The 18,619-nt window shown below is 40.8% G+C and overlaps 1 protein-coding gene across 6 annotated transcripts in view; it reads left to right on the forward strand.

Annotated features, from left to right (window-relative positions):
* Positions 1-18,619, forward strand: part of serpinh2 (serine (or cysteine) peptidase inhibitor, clade H, member 2) — a 148,277-nt gene that overhangs the window by 120,472 nt on the left and 9,186 nt on the right. For 5 of the 6 annotated variants that reach the window (XR_008600637.1, XM_055007859.1, XM_055007857.1 and 2 more), the window contains 2 exons: positions 5,793-5,885; positions 6,468-6,700. Coding sequence is in view for 5 of the 6 variants with exons in the window: in XM_055007859.1 (XP_054863834.1) it covers positions 5,793-5,885; positions 6,468-6,700 (326 nt within the window). In the remaining variant the exon portion in view is untranslated. The remainder of the gene's footprint in view (positions 1-5,792; positions 5,886-6,467; positions 6,701-18,619) is intronic. The other variant, XM_055007861.1, reaches the window with a different exon arrangement.

Below are 18,619 nucleotides of genomic sequence, written 5' to 3' on the forward strand. Positions count from 1 at the left end.
AAATGCAGTCAGTTAGAAGCTCCATCTGTGAATTAACAGTTGCATCCCAAAAACATATCCATCTAATGCTTATCTAAAGTTCATTGTATCACTCTAAATGCGCCATTAACAGTAAAATTTTATGTTTTGGGAGCTGTCGGTATTTAAAATGCAGCTCGACTTTAGTTTATTGTGAGTCAAAGAAATAGCTTATTTTCCATTTTCAGGAATTTAATCTCCTATCTCTCTCTGTCTCAGAGCTCAGCCGACGTTTGTGAGCCTGCTGACGTAGAATCTCATTTTTGTTTGCAGTCTCCCACAAAAGATGATGATGTGTTAAATATATCCTTCTGTTTCACTTGTTCTTTCTGTGGCGTTTGTCTCTGTTTTTGTGCTTTTGTCATTGTTTATCGCATGTCTAATCTACCCCTGTCTCCTCTTCTTCCCACATGTCTCCTGTTCACATCCTTATCGGCGTCTATCTGCCTTTATTCCTTCTGTTTCCTCCTGCAGGTACCCTTTTTTATTAGGTGCAAAGGCAGCTGAAGTGAAAAACAGGTTGCCAACAGATAGACAGTCCTCCAAAAATAACATTCCCTGACAGAATATACATTGATAAGCAATTTAATTAATTTTCTTTGTTTGATGCTTGGACTCCATCATGAAATTAGTTTTTCTGTGAAGCACCCCTCGTTGGTTGGTTCATTAATTTTGTGGCGGAAATACACAAATTAGATTATACAGCAGATTGCGGCGCACAAATTAGATCACGTAAAATTGGATTCTTTTAGTTTTGATTTATAATTTAAAAATGGTCAATAGTTTTCTTCTTGCTCTTACTAGCTGCCTCTGGTTTTGTTGTAACTTCATTTGTTTTTGATTTCCAAGTCCTAAAGCGGTTTCACAGTGTGTTGATAATGTAATGCTTTCTGAGATGGTGCCGGAATCTTTTTTTGCGCCGAATGGGCATCTGCTTCCTTGCCCATTTTTGTTTGTTTTTACTTCTCGTTCCCTTTAGTTAATTATTGAAGGGGAGAATTATAAAAAGCTCTTTGCTGTCCCTCCTTCCCTGGGCTGTACACAGCATTCAAAGAAAGGGAAGGTCAGGGCCAATTAGTAGTGGAACATGTTTGTAGTAGGGAGATGTTAAAAGCAAAGAGAACTCGGGAGAAAGAAGAGTAAAAGGAGAGATGTCTCGATGGGAAGGGGACAAAGAAAAGTGGGGTAAAAGAGATCGGAGAAAGTAAAAGAGCGAAAACTGAGAGAAGTAAAGAAAAAGAGGGTGGCCTGTTGGGAGAGAGAAAGATTGACAGACATAGTGGAGGGATGTAAAAGGTCTGCCTTGGGAGCTCCAGCCCTCACTGGTTAATTAATTCAGGCTTTTTTTAAAGGTAAACAAACACTGGCAACAAAAAAAGAAAATAATGCAAAAAAGACAATAGGAAAAACATACAGGATAAGGCAGCAACATACGGAAGTAGAAAAGGCACGACAGAACAGCAAGTCCCAGCATATTTAACCTCTAATAATAGCTTCTGAAATACCACAACTTTGTGTAATCAAAAGCTGATGAGGGAGCCAGTCGGCCTCATCGATCCTCGTCTGGATTTTGCCTTAAGTTTACAGTATGAATTGGTAAATGTGAGAGCATTGGATTTCTGAGCTGTGCAATTGTCCCACTGTTTACTGCTGATGGATATTAATGGATTCAGGTTTCAAGTGATCTCAATGCTGCAGTGTGGTTCTCTACAAGGAGACAGTTGGATTGCAAACCCAGAGCAGAAACAAGAAACAAGCCGACAGCTAGGGCTGTGCGCAATATTGGGAAAGAAACTGACATTGCAGTATTGTGTTGTATAGTGGAATATGAAAATATGCAGGAAGAGGACTTGAATAATTCTATTTGGAAAGAATTATTCATTGTAGAAAGATTGGGCTGCTTTTGTAGACGAGTGCATCTGTGTAGAAAATAAAATTTTATTTATATGGTGTAACACTGACCAAAGTAGTGTTTTTTGTTTGGTTGATTTAAATGATCAAAGAAGTCAGTCATGTTGCCTCCTGTAAAGTCAGTTAATTGCTGGACACTGCCGACAGAATAGTTGTTTTTGGTCAGCTTCATCCTTTTTGTTGCTGAAATATTTCTTGAGCCTATGTTGAGTTTCTTTTTGCTACCAAATCTTCCCTTTCAGTTTTTGTATGTATTGTGCAGCCCAAAGCAGGCCTGCTCGTCGACAAGCAAGCCAACACAGTCCCACACAGATCAACAGATTGCACTGTGCAGACTGCTGAGGTCATTAAATCCCTGCTCGACTTCCACACATGTACTCACGCTGTGGAGAAAATTGTTCATCATCGTGACATCACTTCAACAACACGGTTGCCACTTCAGGTAACCTTCAACCAGTTGTTTTTGAATTCCAGCGTGATCATATTTCTCTGTCTGGTAAAGGAAGCAGACTAAATGTCTGTGACATGTGCTAACTTGCCTGGGAGGGAGAATCACATGTCGTTTGGCCGTGATTTGTGATTGGCTGAGGTCCACCGGAGCTTGGGTGGTTTGTGGGAAAGTCACCTCAAATGCTGAAACAATTAGTCAGTTAATTAATCAGCAGGAAATTAATCAACATCACATCTGATCATCAGTTAAACAGTTTAAAACAACAGTTTAACAGTCTAAGTTCACTTTACTTGCCATAAGGAGTGCTAGGGAGCCTCTGAAAACAGTGATATATCCTCCTTAACTCTGGAGCTTTCCATGGTCTGAAAAAAATAACAGATGGCATCTGGGTAGTAGAGTGTGAAAGAAGTCCTACTGAAGACTAAATGTTGGAATATTTTAGCATCTGCTGCCTGTTTTTTGACTTTTCTACCTAACAGTAACAAAATTGTAAAAATAGATTAAACAATATGAAATTGTGTATATTATTATTTTGGCCCATTCTTTTTAACCAAGCTGGCAACATAGTTGTAGCGATGACAGCACGGCTCATTGATTGCTGGGTTAGCCACTTTTGTTCAGACAGCTGAATGGATTGTCATTAATTTTTGCACAGGTGTCTTTTTGTCCCCACAGGATGAGTCTTGAAGACTTTGGTGAACCTTTAACCTTTCCTTTAGCACCACCAGGAGGACAAAATATTATTTCCATTTAGCAGTAATTAATAATGTTTGCAATTATTCGAACATGCTAAACAAAGATGGAACTTTGTTTAGCATGCTTGCTAAATAGTATACCTGCTTAGCATCACCATGTTAGCTTTGTTACTGTGAGCATATTAGTTGGTTCATGTTTAGTTTTTTGTGCCTGAGCACTCATCATAGACTATGTGAAGATGGACAAACCCTTCATTATGACACCCTTAAGGTTTCCCAAAGAGTGGTTTTGAAGCTCAGTGTTGTGGCTTCGGCTATCTCCATCATGGCACATGCTCAACTCAAGTTGTTGTACCAGGCTGTTGGGTCGGGCATCGGGAACTGGTTCCAAAGTCCTGATTCTAAAAGAATTATCATAAAAGTTGCATTTTTGTCTTCAGTTCAGAAGCAAATTTCAATTGCCCTAGTTTACAAACAGTGTACACCAAACACCTACCACATATCTACCGCTATCGGTCTTTGCCATTATTCATGTGAACTGAATGCCTGCATGTCTTTCCACTGCTTAATGCTGAGTGACTTGATTTGTAGGTAAACAGCACAAATGTCATATAAACAATCACATTAATTTAGCAGATTTTGCTAGGAAACGCTTTACAAGGACACAGTTGGACTCCACTATTATTACAGTAAAATGGATGAGGTAAAAATGAAAATTTAAACCATGAAAGACACCACAGTCAATACGGTTACAATTCCTTCATCTAGTGCTGTGTTCCTGCTGGTAACATTTATCCGTGTTATATAGAGTTTTACAGGTAAAGAGTGCAGGAGGACGCTGTAGTAACGTTACATGAACAGAAATTCTTTTGTGACGACAAACACAACACACAGAGACTTTCAGCAACAATAATGCTTTTTGAGGCACATGAGTGCAGACTAAAGTAGCTTTACTACTCTTATAGCAGCACTTTACTGTGACTGCAACATGCTGGCACTTTTCTCACATTCCATGAGAGATTTACTTCTAACAGCAAACATACTGGTCTTGTCACCACCTTCTTTAAAGGGGCTGTGGATGTGCTAACCTCACTGGTTAAAAACATAGAAACTATATTAATTCATATACTTATTAGATGTTTGTTTACTTGATAGACAGATGTGCAGTGATGGAGAAAGTACTCAGATTTTTCCTTTTCGTAGAAGTAGTAATACTGGAGTGCAAAGATCTTGTGGTGAAAATGTTACTGGAAGAAGCAGTATGTAGGTATAAGGAAGAAACTGAAAATGAAGAGGCTTTAACACAGTATATCTTGAGATTATTGTTACTCATGCAGTAATGTAAAAGCAGGATTTTACTGTTGTAGTATCTCTAAACACCTGAACCTCAAATACTCGGAATTGAGAATTGTTAAGAAGTGAATCTGTACATATGTAAATATATTTTCTGCTGCAAACTTGGGCATTGTAACATGAGAGGTCTATATGAATTGACTCACTTTTGGAGCCCTTCAACTTGCCATTTAAGGAATGTTTTGGCACTTTAATTCTTCAGCCCTTGAAGCTGCCACTAGATGCAGACTTCCAGAGCTGCTAGCATGCCTGTAGATTCCCCGTCTTGCGTAGTTTTACTTTTTATGCTGTTAAATACAACTTCTACTCTTGTAAAATATGAAAACTAAATTTGATGAAAAATAATCCAATTTACTTTAGGTGATGGTGTTACACTTTAGTTGTAGTTTTATTGTTGAAACATGGTATAATATATGTTTATCTTAACGGTATGTAGGAGTTTTTCGTCATTTTACTTGACATCTTATAGCTAATGTTGTGTGAGGCTTTTTTTCCTTTCAGTAGAGAGCCAAATGGTAGCTAGTGGTAGCTTGTTTGACACTTTTTCCTGTTTGTGTCTGTCTCCTGCTTGCACCTGAACTTCTAAATGCCACTTTCTGCTCTGTGATCATACAATGTGTGTTTTTAAAATGTAGTTTCTGATCGACTATCGGCGATATCGACAAAAGATGATGGTACACAATTTCTCTATGCGACTTTTAAATGATAAAAAAAAAAACAAAAAAAAAAACACACAATCAGTCTTCAGACTTTCATGCTGGCAACTGAAGCATGTGATTTTTCTTTGGCCTCCTTGCACCTTCACAATGTGTGGTGACTGTGGTGATCTTTTCAAATGATTAATCAATAAAAAGAATCACCATTAGTTGGAGCCATCGGCAGCTCAGTTGTGTCGCAAAGAGCAAAAAAGCTACAAGTCATAATCTGTTGACCTCCATCCAGTGTCCCCTGCTCTGTTGAATGGAGCGGCGGCTTTGAGAATGTGTTGTGAGGTTATTACAACAGTAATTCCACTACTCTCTGCCCCTCTTAAATTGACAGCTGTCAGAGGGTTAGCAGGGTCAAGTGGGAGGTGTTGAACAGTGGATGTGATGCGGTGGCTTTAAGGACTTCATAACTGCCTCAATATAGCACTCCAGCTCAGCGGCGTAGAGAGCAGTATACATTTTTTAATGGGCAGCACTTATTGATAATTCATGAACAATGTCAGGCAGTGCCACTGTGTGTGAGGCCTACATGCATTATATGAGCGTGGCATTGCTTAACCTGCTGTTGACTTTTTCACCTCTTTCAATCATTGATTATTTTTTTTACAGCCTATCCACATCAGGCACTCTGTATTTTAAATGGCTTTCTTTGTTCAGGCCTGTGGGAGAGAGAGTTCAGCGAGGGGAGCGCAGATCTCCGTACCTTCTTGGGAAAGAAATACACCAAAGTGGTGATGATGCACAGAGCAGGTAAAAAAACAAAAAACAAAAAACACCGCAGTCTGTTGCTGTTGTACTCCTGCCAGAGAATAAAGGCAGCGAAAAGGAATCAAGCTCCAAAATGGCTTGAGCATCTGTAAGGGCCAATCTGCTTCCCTACTATTTATCACAGTGTAGTCTATGATTTATTGAGCGCACTTTTCATATTTTATGTATTGTCTTAAAACAAGAAGGCAGAGTGAATTCCTTCTATGGCAGTAGTAAAATACGTCTGAGAGATGCATAGTATTCTTTTCATTGTTATTTATTCATTTTCAGTTCTTAAGATTTTTGCAGTGATCTGTTGTCATCTTATCACAGGTTACGTTCACTTATATTTGGAGCTAAGTCTAGTGTTTCCTACTTGGATTCAGTTCATTCAGGCAAGTGAGAGCTCCAAAGGACTGGAGTGACACAGCTGAAAGTCTGAACTAACAAAAGCACTGCCGTGGAGAAGTACTGCACTGACCTACAGCTGAAAAGTAAAAACATTATATTCCATTCCTGCTTCTCTCCTTGACTGTGTGATCTTTCCTCTGCCCCGTGCCTGCCTCCTGCTGCCCTCTCCTACAGGTTTGTACCGTCACCACGAAGACGTTGGCAACATGGTGCAGCTTGTGGAAGCACCTCTGTGGGGAGGCAAGGCCAGCCTCGTGCTCCTGATGCCCTTCCATGTCGAAAATCTGGCTCGGTTGGACAAGCTGCTGACCCTGGAGCTGCTGTCCAAGTGGCTGGAGAAGGCCAGTGTTACTAGCGTGGCTATCTCGCTGCCCAAAGCTAACATCACCAGCACACTCAGTCTGCAGGTTAGTACAGCAAACTCTGAGATTTCTGATTGTAATTGCATTGGTGATGTAGACATAAGAAATGGCACACACTCGTATTAATTAAAGTTTAAATAAGCTGCTTTATGACACATACACTGAGTCTCATATGGCTAATAAATTATGTCTGTGCTCCATGACAGGCATAGGGCACTCTGTCACTGACTGCTCTAAATTGCTTATTGCTTATAGAAGATTGGGTTAATGCTATTTCGGAGAAGCCCGTTGAGGATAATCAGAGTCACTGTAACACCTTGTTCCATTTCAGGGTCATATCTTCATGAAACCTTTATCTTCTAGATTTGAGGTGCTTTTCATTATACTAACATGTAGCTCCTCCCAGCGAGAATGTGAGAGAGATGCGAGAAAGAGCCCTGAGGAGGGGATAAGCTAAAGCTACCGAATGAGAAAACCTGGCTTTCATACCCCAGTCAGTTTGGGTGTAGGAAAATGAGGCAGAAGCTACGCTTTTGGAGAAAAAAAAGTCTACATGTGCAATAGAATAACAATTAGAGCTGTTCTTGTCACAGAGTCATCATGTAACAAAAAGGGAGAGCAGCTGAGCTAGATCCAATTCAACAGTAAGAGATATGAATCATAATACTACTTTTGGCACTTAGGAGGTTGAGAATGTATATTCATCAGCCTATGAAACACCACAGCTTTATAATTATGAGCCTGCCGGGTGTCACAGAGTCCAGGAACAGACAGTGAAAAGGAGAAATAACCGCCTCGGTGAGAAATTAATTTGTGGTGTGAGGAGAAGCAGTGGAGAACAGAACAGGTGTCTTGGTGAGTGGCCAATGTTTGACGTTAGAACATTGTGTTACAGCTCCACAAAGTTTGCCGTCACACATCATGATATAATGGTATTTGTTCTTTAATACTGGAGTATTGATAGTGGTCCATAACAGAAAGTCATGCTTGAGGGTCAGCTGGTTTAAGTCAAATCGGGCGTTTCAAGAGAGAGGGAGGTGGGAGAGAGCGGACTAATTTAGACGTTTGCAAACATCAAAGAAGACTTCAGTGCACAGTTGTTGTTTCTGTGAAGCTGAATCTCTGACCAATTTGTAGTCATTGCTCCGATGAGGTTGTGTGAATTGAAGGAAGTGAACCAGCTATTGGTCTCACATGTCCCAGCGTAGATATTCCATCTATTGTATCTTCAGGAACACAATTCTCCCGGCTGAGCGATCTCTTCACCTGCACAAAACTGACTCAGGCAAGAAAACAGCACCATAGTTTAGACTCATTGTCCCTACAGGCTGGAGCTTGAGCAACCTGTACAAAAGCAATCATTCACCATGATAAAAAATTGTGAAATGCAAAAAAACCCCTAAAAAACTACTTTTTTAACACGGCTGCTAAGACTCACTGCCACCTACTTCTGCACAGTGTGCTGAGTCAGAGATTACCCAGTTACGTGATGTAATATGAACCATTATGAAAAGATGAAAAAAAGTAGTTTTAAGAGCAGTACTTGAAAATCCTATTTTTTTCTTCAGATTTTCTGCCTTAATAAGTTTTGACCAGGAGGCTTACATATGAAAAACACATTAACAGATTCAAATCTTGCTGCGGCCCCCATAGAAGTAGTTCCTAGCATTTCTGTAATGTTTGGAACGCTCCCTAGAAAGTTTCCGTTATGTAAACATGTCAAGCACCATCTGCAATGAGCACTCAGTCTGTTAAGCTTTATTGAAACAGCAGAACTCCTACTTGATTTTCATTTTGGGGAAGGAGAACAAGTCACAGGGTGAGTCGAGGAGGGTGACACTTGTGTTTTTGTGGTGTCACCAAACTGTGACTAGACACCGGATGCAGTTGGATCTCCGACGCTTTGCCTTAACAGTCTGACCCTGGGGGATTGATTCTCGGTGCACAACCATGTGAATATTGAAGAAAACATTGAGCGTGATGCTGGTGCTCTCCTGACCTGATGCCCTTTGTCTGGTTTTGAAACCTGCAGGCTTCTCCATTGTGAAAGCTGCCACACAGTCTCTGATTTGTGACAGTTTGCTTGCACATGTGTGAGCGAATGCACTAGTCTCAGAACATTTTGATCACCCTAGCTTTCTAAAACAATATTACATACAAGCGTCAACAATATATGGAAGGTCCTCTCCTGGTCTTTTGTTCATCCGTTGTCTTCCTTTACCGTTGATATGCATGCCATTTCAGCCCAACCACATCCTCTGAGGATACTCATTTCCCCCTTTTCCTGGCTCTGGAAGACCCATGAGCGAGTATGGACTACAAGGTGCTCCATCCCCTCCAAACGAAGCCTGTCTTGAGTCATCCTCATTTCAAGAGTCACCTCAGCTACTCTAGAACTGGGCTTTGTAGTGCTTTCTGTCAAGAGCGATCTCCAGGTGTTACTGTGGGAGTAATGCTGTTTGATTCTTCTTAGTTTGCCTTTTGATGCGTGTTCCTTGTATGTGTTCTCTCACCAGTGAAATAAGGTGCTTTTACAGTACATTACATGTGCAGAGCAGAGGCAGTTGATCAGCTTTTTAATACGGTAGTGGAGTCTGAAAGAGCTGATTCCTGCATGCAGCTTCAATTCTAGTTTCTTCTTTCATTCATTTCCTGACTCATTTTTCACTTCACCTGATATGCTTTCTCATATTACCAAGCACTGCAGTCATCATTCTCATTGTTTCTACGCCTTCTTCATTCTCCACTTTGGTTTTTCCATGTCTCCTCTTCTTTATTCTCTTTCTCTGTCTTGGCCGGCTGCTCTTCCTGACTACACTCTGCTTATCTTGGTTTTCTTTTTCTTTACTGTAGAGTGTACTTTTTCTCCATTCATTTCTCTGTCTTTCCTCTTCTTCCTCCCTTGGCTCAGTCTACATCCTCTCTCCTTTGTCTCGTGCCTTGCTGCTTTGTCTCAGTGTTGTGCTGTGGTTCTTGCTCATCATTTTTTCCCCTCTCTTTTATCCCCATGCGTTCTACACCTGTGACCTCTGGTTCTTGTCTAGTTTTCTGTCTTCATCTTCCACATCCTGATTTAGTGCTCTTGGTAACTGAAGCAGAAGCTTGGCTTGCCCCTTCCAGCTCAGTGCTGACTTTGACTCAGATGAGTTCAAATGTCACTTCTTCTTACTCTCCTCTCTCCCTTGAGGTGATAGGGCGTCCAGCTGTACTCGTAGCGTCAGGCTCAACAAGCCTTCAGCAGTGACTCAAAACCTAGCTGCTAGGAAGATAAGAGGGACCCGAGGGCCTGACCATGACCTGTACTTCTTGGTAGGATCTCAAAGCCTCCCACAGACCCCCTTTTGCAGGAGCTCAAAGGTTATGCCACAGTCTAGCTGGTAGTCTGGATCTCTGCTCCTGGTGCCCTCAGAGCCAGCAGGTAGCTGGTCTTAGTCAGGAGAAGAGACTAGAGAGAGCGCCAGGCAGACAGGCAGCAGCTTAGTGGCAGCTGATGCTAATGTGAGTTCACGGGGGTTGTTAAGGTTCATACAGGCCAAACCGGAGAGTGTCGGGCTGCAGACTGCGAGGTTCAAGAATTGTCGGGCTGGTGAAAGAGCACGTATTTGACCAGACCACAAGCACAAGATGCTAGAGTCACACAGACCTCCGTACCTTTGAGAATATCCTGCTCAGGGGGTCATGGTATAAATAAATTTATTTTTTACAGGGTTACTGCACTGACATTAGTTGCAGTCATAGTTCACAGGTTAACTTTTTTTAAGCTTCATTTGCCAGATATATTTACAAAGGATGTCCTGATCAAGCTTTTTGCATCTGTAACTGATGGCAAAAACAAAAATGTATTGCCCTACTAAATTTGGCACATCTTTCTTTTTTTTACAAGCTACATGATCATAATACTGACAGACCTGATAGGATTTTTCACTCTGTTGGTGTTGGCACTGTGCAAACCATCACTAAGTGGAGTTTCTTCCTTCACAAATAATCCTTTGAACAAAACAGACAATAACTTGCAAAGTGTTCACAGACCTGGCAACTGCAGAGATTAACTTAGGTCTGTCATCACGCCACTTTCAGAATTCATGTAAATTAGTGACAGTTGAAATGGCCTTACAGGAGAGATGTTCTCCATTTAAACTTTGAACAGTGCTGAGTCAAAATGTGAAGCTGCTGCATGAATGTTTTGTATCTAGCTCTCTTCTAATGCGACAGTGAGGGTCTTTCACTGAAGCCTCTTTCAGACGTATACTCCTTTCCGGTTATCAGATGGCATCTGAATGTGTCGGCTTCATGTCTGAATAAGCATCTGTTCAGTTCTCTGCCAAAGTCGTGACAGCAATCTCACAAGGTTAGACCTAGTTACATTTAAGATGTAACTAGGTCTAGTTACATTTAAGTTACATTTAAGCATTACTTTCAAAACTGCAGAAGTCTGACACTACATGCTGTTGCGTTAATGGACAGACACGCACAAGTGACATACTTTGAGTTGAGTGAAGTAGTTTGGGAAGCTTTCTCCACATTTTAGCATCGATATTGGTCAAAAAACATCACAGAGAGAAAAAAAAAAGATCCAGTTTGCGTGCCAAAATCATACACCTTCCTTGTTTACAAGATAAGCAAGACTCACCATCAGTAAATGTCAACTGTTTTCTGACTAAACCTTAACAGAAGCTGAAGTTGAGTTTGTAGGAGTCTTTCCCTTGAGTTTAATATAAAATCATACTGCAGCAGGCTCCACGCGAGTGTCTACAAAGCAAAATGGTTGTGCTTATTTACACTCGAACAACAGTAACTCGATCAGTTGCTTATAAATATATATTATCTCCAACATGGAGACAGGATCAGTCGGGATCTAACAACAACTCACATGTTGTTCTTTGGTCCATAAGGGCTGTTGGAATGTTTTTGCTTTACTGTTTGATAAAGTAGTTGTTAGATCATTATTACACACAGACAGAATTTTCAATATTTAGGAAATCTTAATCGGGACACTTTGATAAGCTTGGTATTGGTTTAGAATTAGTCTTATGTTTATCAGTACATTACTTGCCTCTGTCTGAGTAACACAACACTATCACTGTAACAGATTGACGCATAAATGTTTCATGTCCCAAGTGTGAAAAGGGCTTTATATATTCAAACTGACTGTCATAAAGTAAAACAGGGACTAGTGAACAAAACACAGCAAAGAAAGGACTCACATTAATGACCATAGCGAGCCATTGAAATATTCTTAGATTTGGTTACACATACAAAATCCTTAGTATGCAACCATTACTGACTAGTAAGAGACAGATGTTAAGGTGCTTTCAGTTTTACTTGTTCAGGTTGTTAGCTGTAACCAAACAAAAATAAAGCCGACATTGAAGTGCCAAAAACTGAAGTTCCTCAAATGACCGCGTGAGACTCGTTTCAAAAAACACGTCAATTCACATAGGTGCCCATGTTAAAATATTTAACTTTTGAACAAAAGTAAACTTGTCAACAGCCTGGTACAAAAAACGTTTGGGTCTCTATAGCTAATCCCCCCATTTCTGAAAACTACACAGAGGTGTGATTTTGCATGGCCTACTTAGACTCCACTCCTGCTTCACCTCTTTGCTCATTTTTGAATTAGATGGGTGTTGGGACAACAACTGGAGCCGCCACACTGAGCTTCAAAGTTGTTCTTGGTTTATATGCAATCTGTGGCTGTAACAGTGTGTATCAGTGTACAGCTTCTCTCCTTTTATATGTTGCTTCTCTACATTTTTGGAATTAGCTCAGATTTTATTTTTTTTTGCTTAAGCTGACAATTTTCCAACTTGTATGGGTGTGTAGTTACCTAAATTTCTACAGCTTAGGGGATGTTCACATCTGTTTGCATCCTTGACATTAATATCCTCACTCTGCTGCTAAAATTTGCATCATGTTCAGTGTGATTACACCCAGAGGGATACAATAGATTGCAGTATAACAGTCGTGGATGAGTGAGAGTGATGCGTGTCTAAGTAAAATAGAGGAAGAGAGAGGTTAGTTCATCCTGACAGATACATAGGGTGCGCCGGAAAAATCCATATCCACAGGGCAGGCTACGCTGACTGGAACCTATTACCACGTCCTCTTCATATGTACATTGTAACCCCATCATGGACTGATGAAATCCACTTTGCCCTCTTTCTAGTTTAACAAGCATCTCTATAGAGCTGAGCTGCCATGTTATTCTTCTAGCAATGGCCTGAAGAACAAACTTTTGACATTAACATTGTCAAGACACTCAGAAGAGAAGGCTGTAATCTAGAACTAAAGCTTGAAACAACTCCTTTTGACACGGCTATGGCTTTGCCAGGAAAAGAGAAGAAAACATTGTTGCACAAATCCTCTTTTGTTTCTTTTAGGGAGGTTGCCAGACAGAAGCAAGAAACTTTTTACTCTTGTAAATAACTACAAATAGCTGTGCAGGGCTCTCATTATGTAGCCTAATTATGGATAAGCACATCAGGGTTCTGGCCCCTGTTTGTCTGACTCGTGACGAGTTGTCTCAATCTGTTTGCTCTCTCAAGAAAAAGGAGTGCATTTGAGAAATCATTATGAAAGGGCTAAAGCTCTGAACAAACCCTCAACCCTCTCCAATCTCATTGTGTCTGTCTGTCCAACCCCTCTGGCCAGTGACAGCGTGCCATGCCTTCTCTGATGATTATTTTTCCAATTGGGTCAGGCAAATAATTGCTCATCACCGTGCATTAATACTGTTTACCTCTCTGTCAGTGCTTGAGACGGCCACGGACTCCTGAGATTAGAGGGCAGCATCTGGACAAACGGAAGATCATAGTAGTGTGTCTTTCAGCCTGCAACACTTGTGTCCTGTGTTCAAGGCAAATGAGAGCAAACAAAATCACGCACCTCTGAGTCTTGTTGAGGAGATTTTCCACCTATTTCCTCCTTCACCTCTGTCCTCTCTGTCATATCTGTCCCTGGGATCTAAATCCTTTTTGTGGGTCTCACATGTGTCTCTAATATGTGATCAGTGAGCGGCTGCACCTTGGCTCTGCTGACCTAAATAGGAGTGACATTCGCCTGGCAAGTGAGCAGTAGACGAGGACGAGGAGGGTCGGTGATTGCTTGGGGACAAGGTAGAAAGCGTAACAAAGAACTATGAATAGCTCCAGAGTTTGGCCTTTTTCTTTCCTTCCGTCTCCCTATTTGTGGTGTTTTCCTCTAGTGAAGGGCAGGCTGTGTCGAGGTCTATAGCCAGAGACAGGGAAGCTTCTTAACAAGCCTGGCCCAGAGGTCACTGAATAAACCACCCTCATCGCTCTTTCCCTTTTTCTCTGATCCACCGCTGACCGGACCACACACACATACACAGTAATGGCCTAGCTTGACTTCCATTCTGGCTATATTTCCAATTGGTGACTAAGACATATGAGTGTGCACCAGAGAGCTCACTCAATCATGGCTAATGAGGTCAAAAGGCCATCAAATATTTACAAGAGCGCACTCCGCAGTATACAGTGTCGAGGGGCAGCTGTTTTAACACGGTTACCATTGCCCCGCATCATATGAATTAATCAGATGTGTTTCATGGCCATTAGTTAAACACTAAAAGCTAAGGCTACTTTCTCCTTTTTTTTATTTGTGGTGAAATGGCCTTGTGGAATAAAGAGCTGTGGATGTGTATACGTGAACGAATGAATGAGACACAGAGCGTATTGACCGTGCAAAAGAGGTAAAAGCCCATGTAAATAAGATACCAATAGGAGTAATACTGATGAGACTCAATAAAGAGGTGGAGAGGCTTTGAAGCCTCAAGAGAGCTGATGATGTGAGAGAAAGAGAAAGGATTTTTTTTTTTTAAAGCCTGCATCAAATGTGTCCATGAAATGGAGCTGTGATGATGCCAGTGCCACATACTGCATGCTTAAAACCGCCCACACAGGATGTTAAGGGCACTACTGAATTAGGCAGAACATGTCTGTAGTTAATTAAGGTGGCAGCAGCTTAAAAGAATCATTTGACAAGTGTTACTGGTAAGCCAGAGGGAACATGAGGTGTAAACTGAGCAGGAGGAGTGAAGGTAAGGTAGTTTTTACGACTAGTTTGTTAAGATGGTTGGACTAATGATAGTCATGATGTAGGCACCGTGGTCGACCAGTTTTAACTTAATTCATTTTAAGACTGTCAGAATGAGTTTGCAGAACAGACGTAAGCTCAATGTGTGAGGCGTTTTAGAAGTTTAAATTAATTGTCCTCCAGTCTAGCGGGGGTAGCAGTCCAACAACTGGACCAGATGTGGAAGTCCACAGTGAAGAGTCCAAAAACAGACAAGCGGAGACAAAGAGGGATGGATGATATGCAGCAAACCTTTCCAGTCCGAACTTAGCTGTTGCGGCTACCTAGTATAAGCTGTATACATTCCACAACCAACATATTTCCATTGACATCGTACAGTGGAGGAAACAGTGAAATGTTGGCAAAAAAAACAAGAGACCAATAAAACTAGAGATGAATAAGCTGACTGACAGAGAATGTATGCAAGTATTTTGATAATTGACTCATCATTTCAGTGGTTTTCAATTAAGAATGCCCAACAGTCCCCAGTGCCAGCTTCTCATTTGTGAGGGTTTCTGTGTTTCTTTGGTTTTGGATGTTGCTGTAGCAAAATCAATGAGTTTGAAGACTCTGTGAAATTATGCCCATCATTACTTCACTAGTTTGTGTCATTTCATTCATCAAATAATGAGCCATTAATGAGAATAATAGTTTCAGCCCTAAGTAAGTTATGTCATTGTGAAGTGAGAATTATTGTTTTGTCCACTGCATCATGTTTCAGTTCAGGGCTATGGCTAAGTTCACCCTCACTTTTGCTCGCTCTCACAAAGTCCACTCTCCTCCAGCTCTGTCGTTTACATTTGCATTACATTTGGCATTCCCTCCTAATCAGCTACCTCATCCAAACTCAGTGTTTTTTCTTTGTTTTTCTGCCTTTTCTTAACTAATTGTAGCAATAATTAGCAAGGGACAGTGTTTTTGATGGATTTTTGTTTTGTACAGGAAAAGTACTCGCAAGATTAAAATAGAAACAAATATACTGTTTTTCGTGCCCTTGGGAAATTTGTGGTGGCTCTACTGCAGTTTCTAAAGCAACAACTGTTGTGCACAATTCAGAGATAAAACAGCACAAAAGACAATCAGAAGAAATAGTTGCAAGTAAATTCAGCACTACACACACACACACACACACACACACACACACACACACACACACACACACACACACACACACACACACACACAAACGGGATTCAGTCCATCTGCTTTCTCTCTCCATTTTACCTGTCAAGGCAAAACATCTCAGTATGTTGTTGGAAATTGTCATTATGTATGGTGTGTAGTCTTTCTTAAATTTTAATCATCTTAAGGTCTTTTCCCAGTTCAGATCTCATAGTTTGCATGCAGCAGCTGAAAAGAGCAAAGTTGAGCAGTAGTCTCCTGGTTTGATCTCTCCCTCTCATCTTTCTTTTCCACCATTGTCACTATTAAAGCTGCCTCGCCTTTTTAAAAATCATCCGCAGTGATGACTCCTCACAGATAGAGCTATAACATGTCCTCACTGCCACAACCTGTCCCCTTAAAACCCCCACAGGTACAGCCAACATGCTACTTAGTGGGCTCACCCGTTGAGGTGGAATAATGTGATGCTGAGTGCTGCACGCCTGAGGGTTCATGCCATGCTACCTCAGGCCTAGTTAGACTGCACCGCTGTAGGCCAAGGAAGCCCTCCGCACACACAGAAGAAACCACCAGCTGACAATGCCTGTGGCTCTCACTTGCAGACAAATAGCTCGTTGATGCTGTGCGGGGCATCAGCAGTCCGCCCAGTCCTGTTCCATCTAAGATTCATGTGGTGCGTCGGAGAGAAAGGCCAGCCAAAGAGCACCTCCCAGAGGTTTCTCTCCCCATATAATGCAGTGCCACACCTCTCCGGTGCACAAGGCCTCAATGGGCTCCGCTGATCTCCCTTGTCTGTTTCCCATTGTGCTGCCACCGGGTCCCTCAATGTCTTCCATTTCTAACTTCAGAAACATTACCAATTTTTTTTCCTTGACAAGCAGAATAGGAGAGAGAAGCTGGGCTAGATAGGATTGGTTTCTACTGTTTATATAAATATATATCATATCATAATTACACCTGAGACACTGCAAACCAAGTGAGGGAATTTTGTTGAAGAGAATTAGAAAAACAGCTTTTCCTCGCTTGTCTTAACCCTCGTGTCATCCTGCGGGTAAAATTGACCCATTTTAAAGTTTTAAAATGTGGAAAAAAATATATATTTTCACAGTGAAACTTCTGATGTCCACATTTTCAACATTTTTGGGAAATTTTTGAAAATTTATTGGTGGAAAAAAAGAAACGTTAAAAATGTTTAAGAACATCCACAAAAAAAATCAACCAAAATCCAGCGAATTTTGCGGAATTTTGGTTGATTTTTTATGTGAATGTTCTTAAAGAAAATATTAAAAGTTTAACTGATATATATGTAATCACTTTAGATATTTTTAGGATTTTTTGGAAGATTTTTACTCATTTTTTGAAAATATTTGCAAGAATTTTCTTGCCACATTTGGGGGATTTTTTAAATAAAACTTTCAAGGAAAACTTTTAAGCAATTTTTGGAATTTTCTTCCTGAAGGTTTTGCAAATTTTCAGAAATTTGGGTAATTTTTTGCTGAATTTTTTTTCAGACAAGGAAGCAATATTTTTTGGTGCATATAAATGAGGACAATGGGAGGTTTAAAGTCCCTTATTGGTCATTGATTAAACCCGTATCTCTGTGTATAGTTACATATTTAGAAGGTTATTTTCACATACATAATATACCTTGATACCGTTGCTTTCTCTAGAATGTGCAGTTTTATGAACTTTCCATCTCTCTCTCCGCTCAGGCACACCAGCTCACCTTAGACTCTGCTGAAGCACTGCAAAACTACATGATGACTAGTTGTAATATTGGAGTGATTCAAGTATACGTATTTAAACCAGAACGGGATTCTGGAACAAGAACAATGGTATGAAACGTCCCACCTTGCAAATAGACAGGCTTGGTTCCAAACCCCATGGCTACACTCAACTCATAATGCATGCGGAACATTCACAAAGTGGTTCCTGCATCAATATGCTTCCATTATAGTCAATAAAACTGGCTACACCAGGCACGTGAGTAAGTGGAGAGCTGCACTTTAAATGTAAAAATAGACTGGTGTTTTAGATTTTTTGAGTGAGGTGTGCAGCCCTTTTGTACAGAAAAGGTTCTGTACTGGTTTAAACTACCAGTATGCCTGAGTTTTTTAGGAACTTTAACCTTTACAGTGTCTACTATAGTCTACATATATCAGCTTACCCAAATTTTTCAAATTTTTTGGTGCAAAAAAGGCAACAATCTCAAAATGAAAACTTACAACCCTACAGTGTGGCACTGACCGCTTATTTAACTCATGATATGTCCTCCAGGATATAGGAAACACCATACGGACGTGGTAACAAGGTAAAAGACTTGATTTTCAGGGTAAAAGACTTGATTTACACCGGAGGTGGTCTCAGGAGTGAAAAACCTTTAAATGATTGCTGATGTAGACCAAAACGTTGCGAGAGCACTGTAGAGCGGGGTGAGCATCCCTGTCAGAGAAGGATGAGGCTGGGAGGAAAAAGACTGAGTTAGGAACAGAATGGGATAAAATAGAGGCACGTGGGCCAGATGAGGGATGGGAATGCCAGGCAAGTGGCAGAGCAGCCGAGAAAGACAGTGATGTAGTGGTAGCGAGTGGAGGAATAATGGATGAGGACAATAGAAGTGCATTAGAACAAGAGGTGGCATGTGTGTGTGTCTGTGGAATTGCGTGAAGACTTTGGAATGGAACTGACATATGCCTACAACTGTATACACTTGTCTACTTATTTAATGTTTAGTCATACGCTGACATG

This window comes from Amphiprion ocellaris, chromosome 23 (assembly GCF_022539595.1).
Source record: "Amphiprion ocellaris isolate individual 3 ecotype Okinawa chromosome 23, ASM2253959v1, whole genome shotgun sequence".
Lineage (NCBI taxonomy): Eukaryota > Metazoa > Chordata > Actinopteri > Pomacentridae > Amphiprion > Amphiprion ocellaris.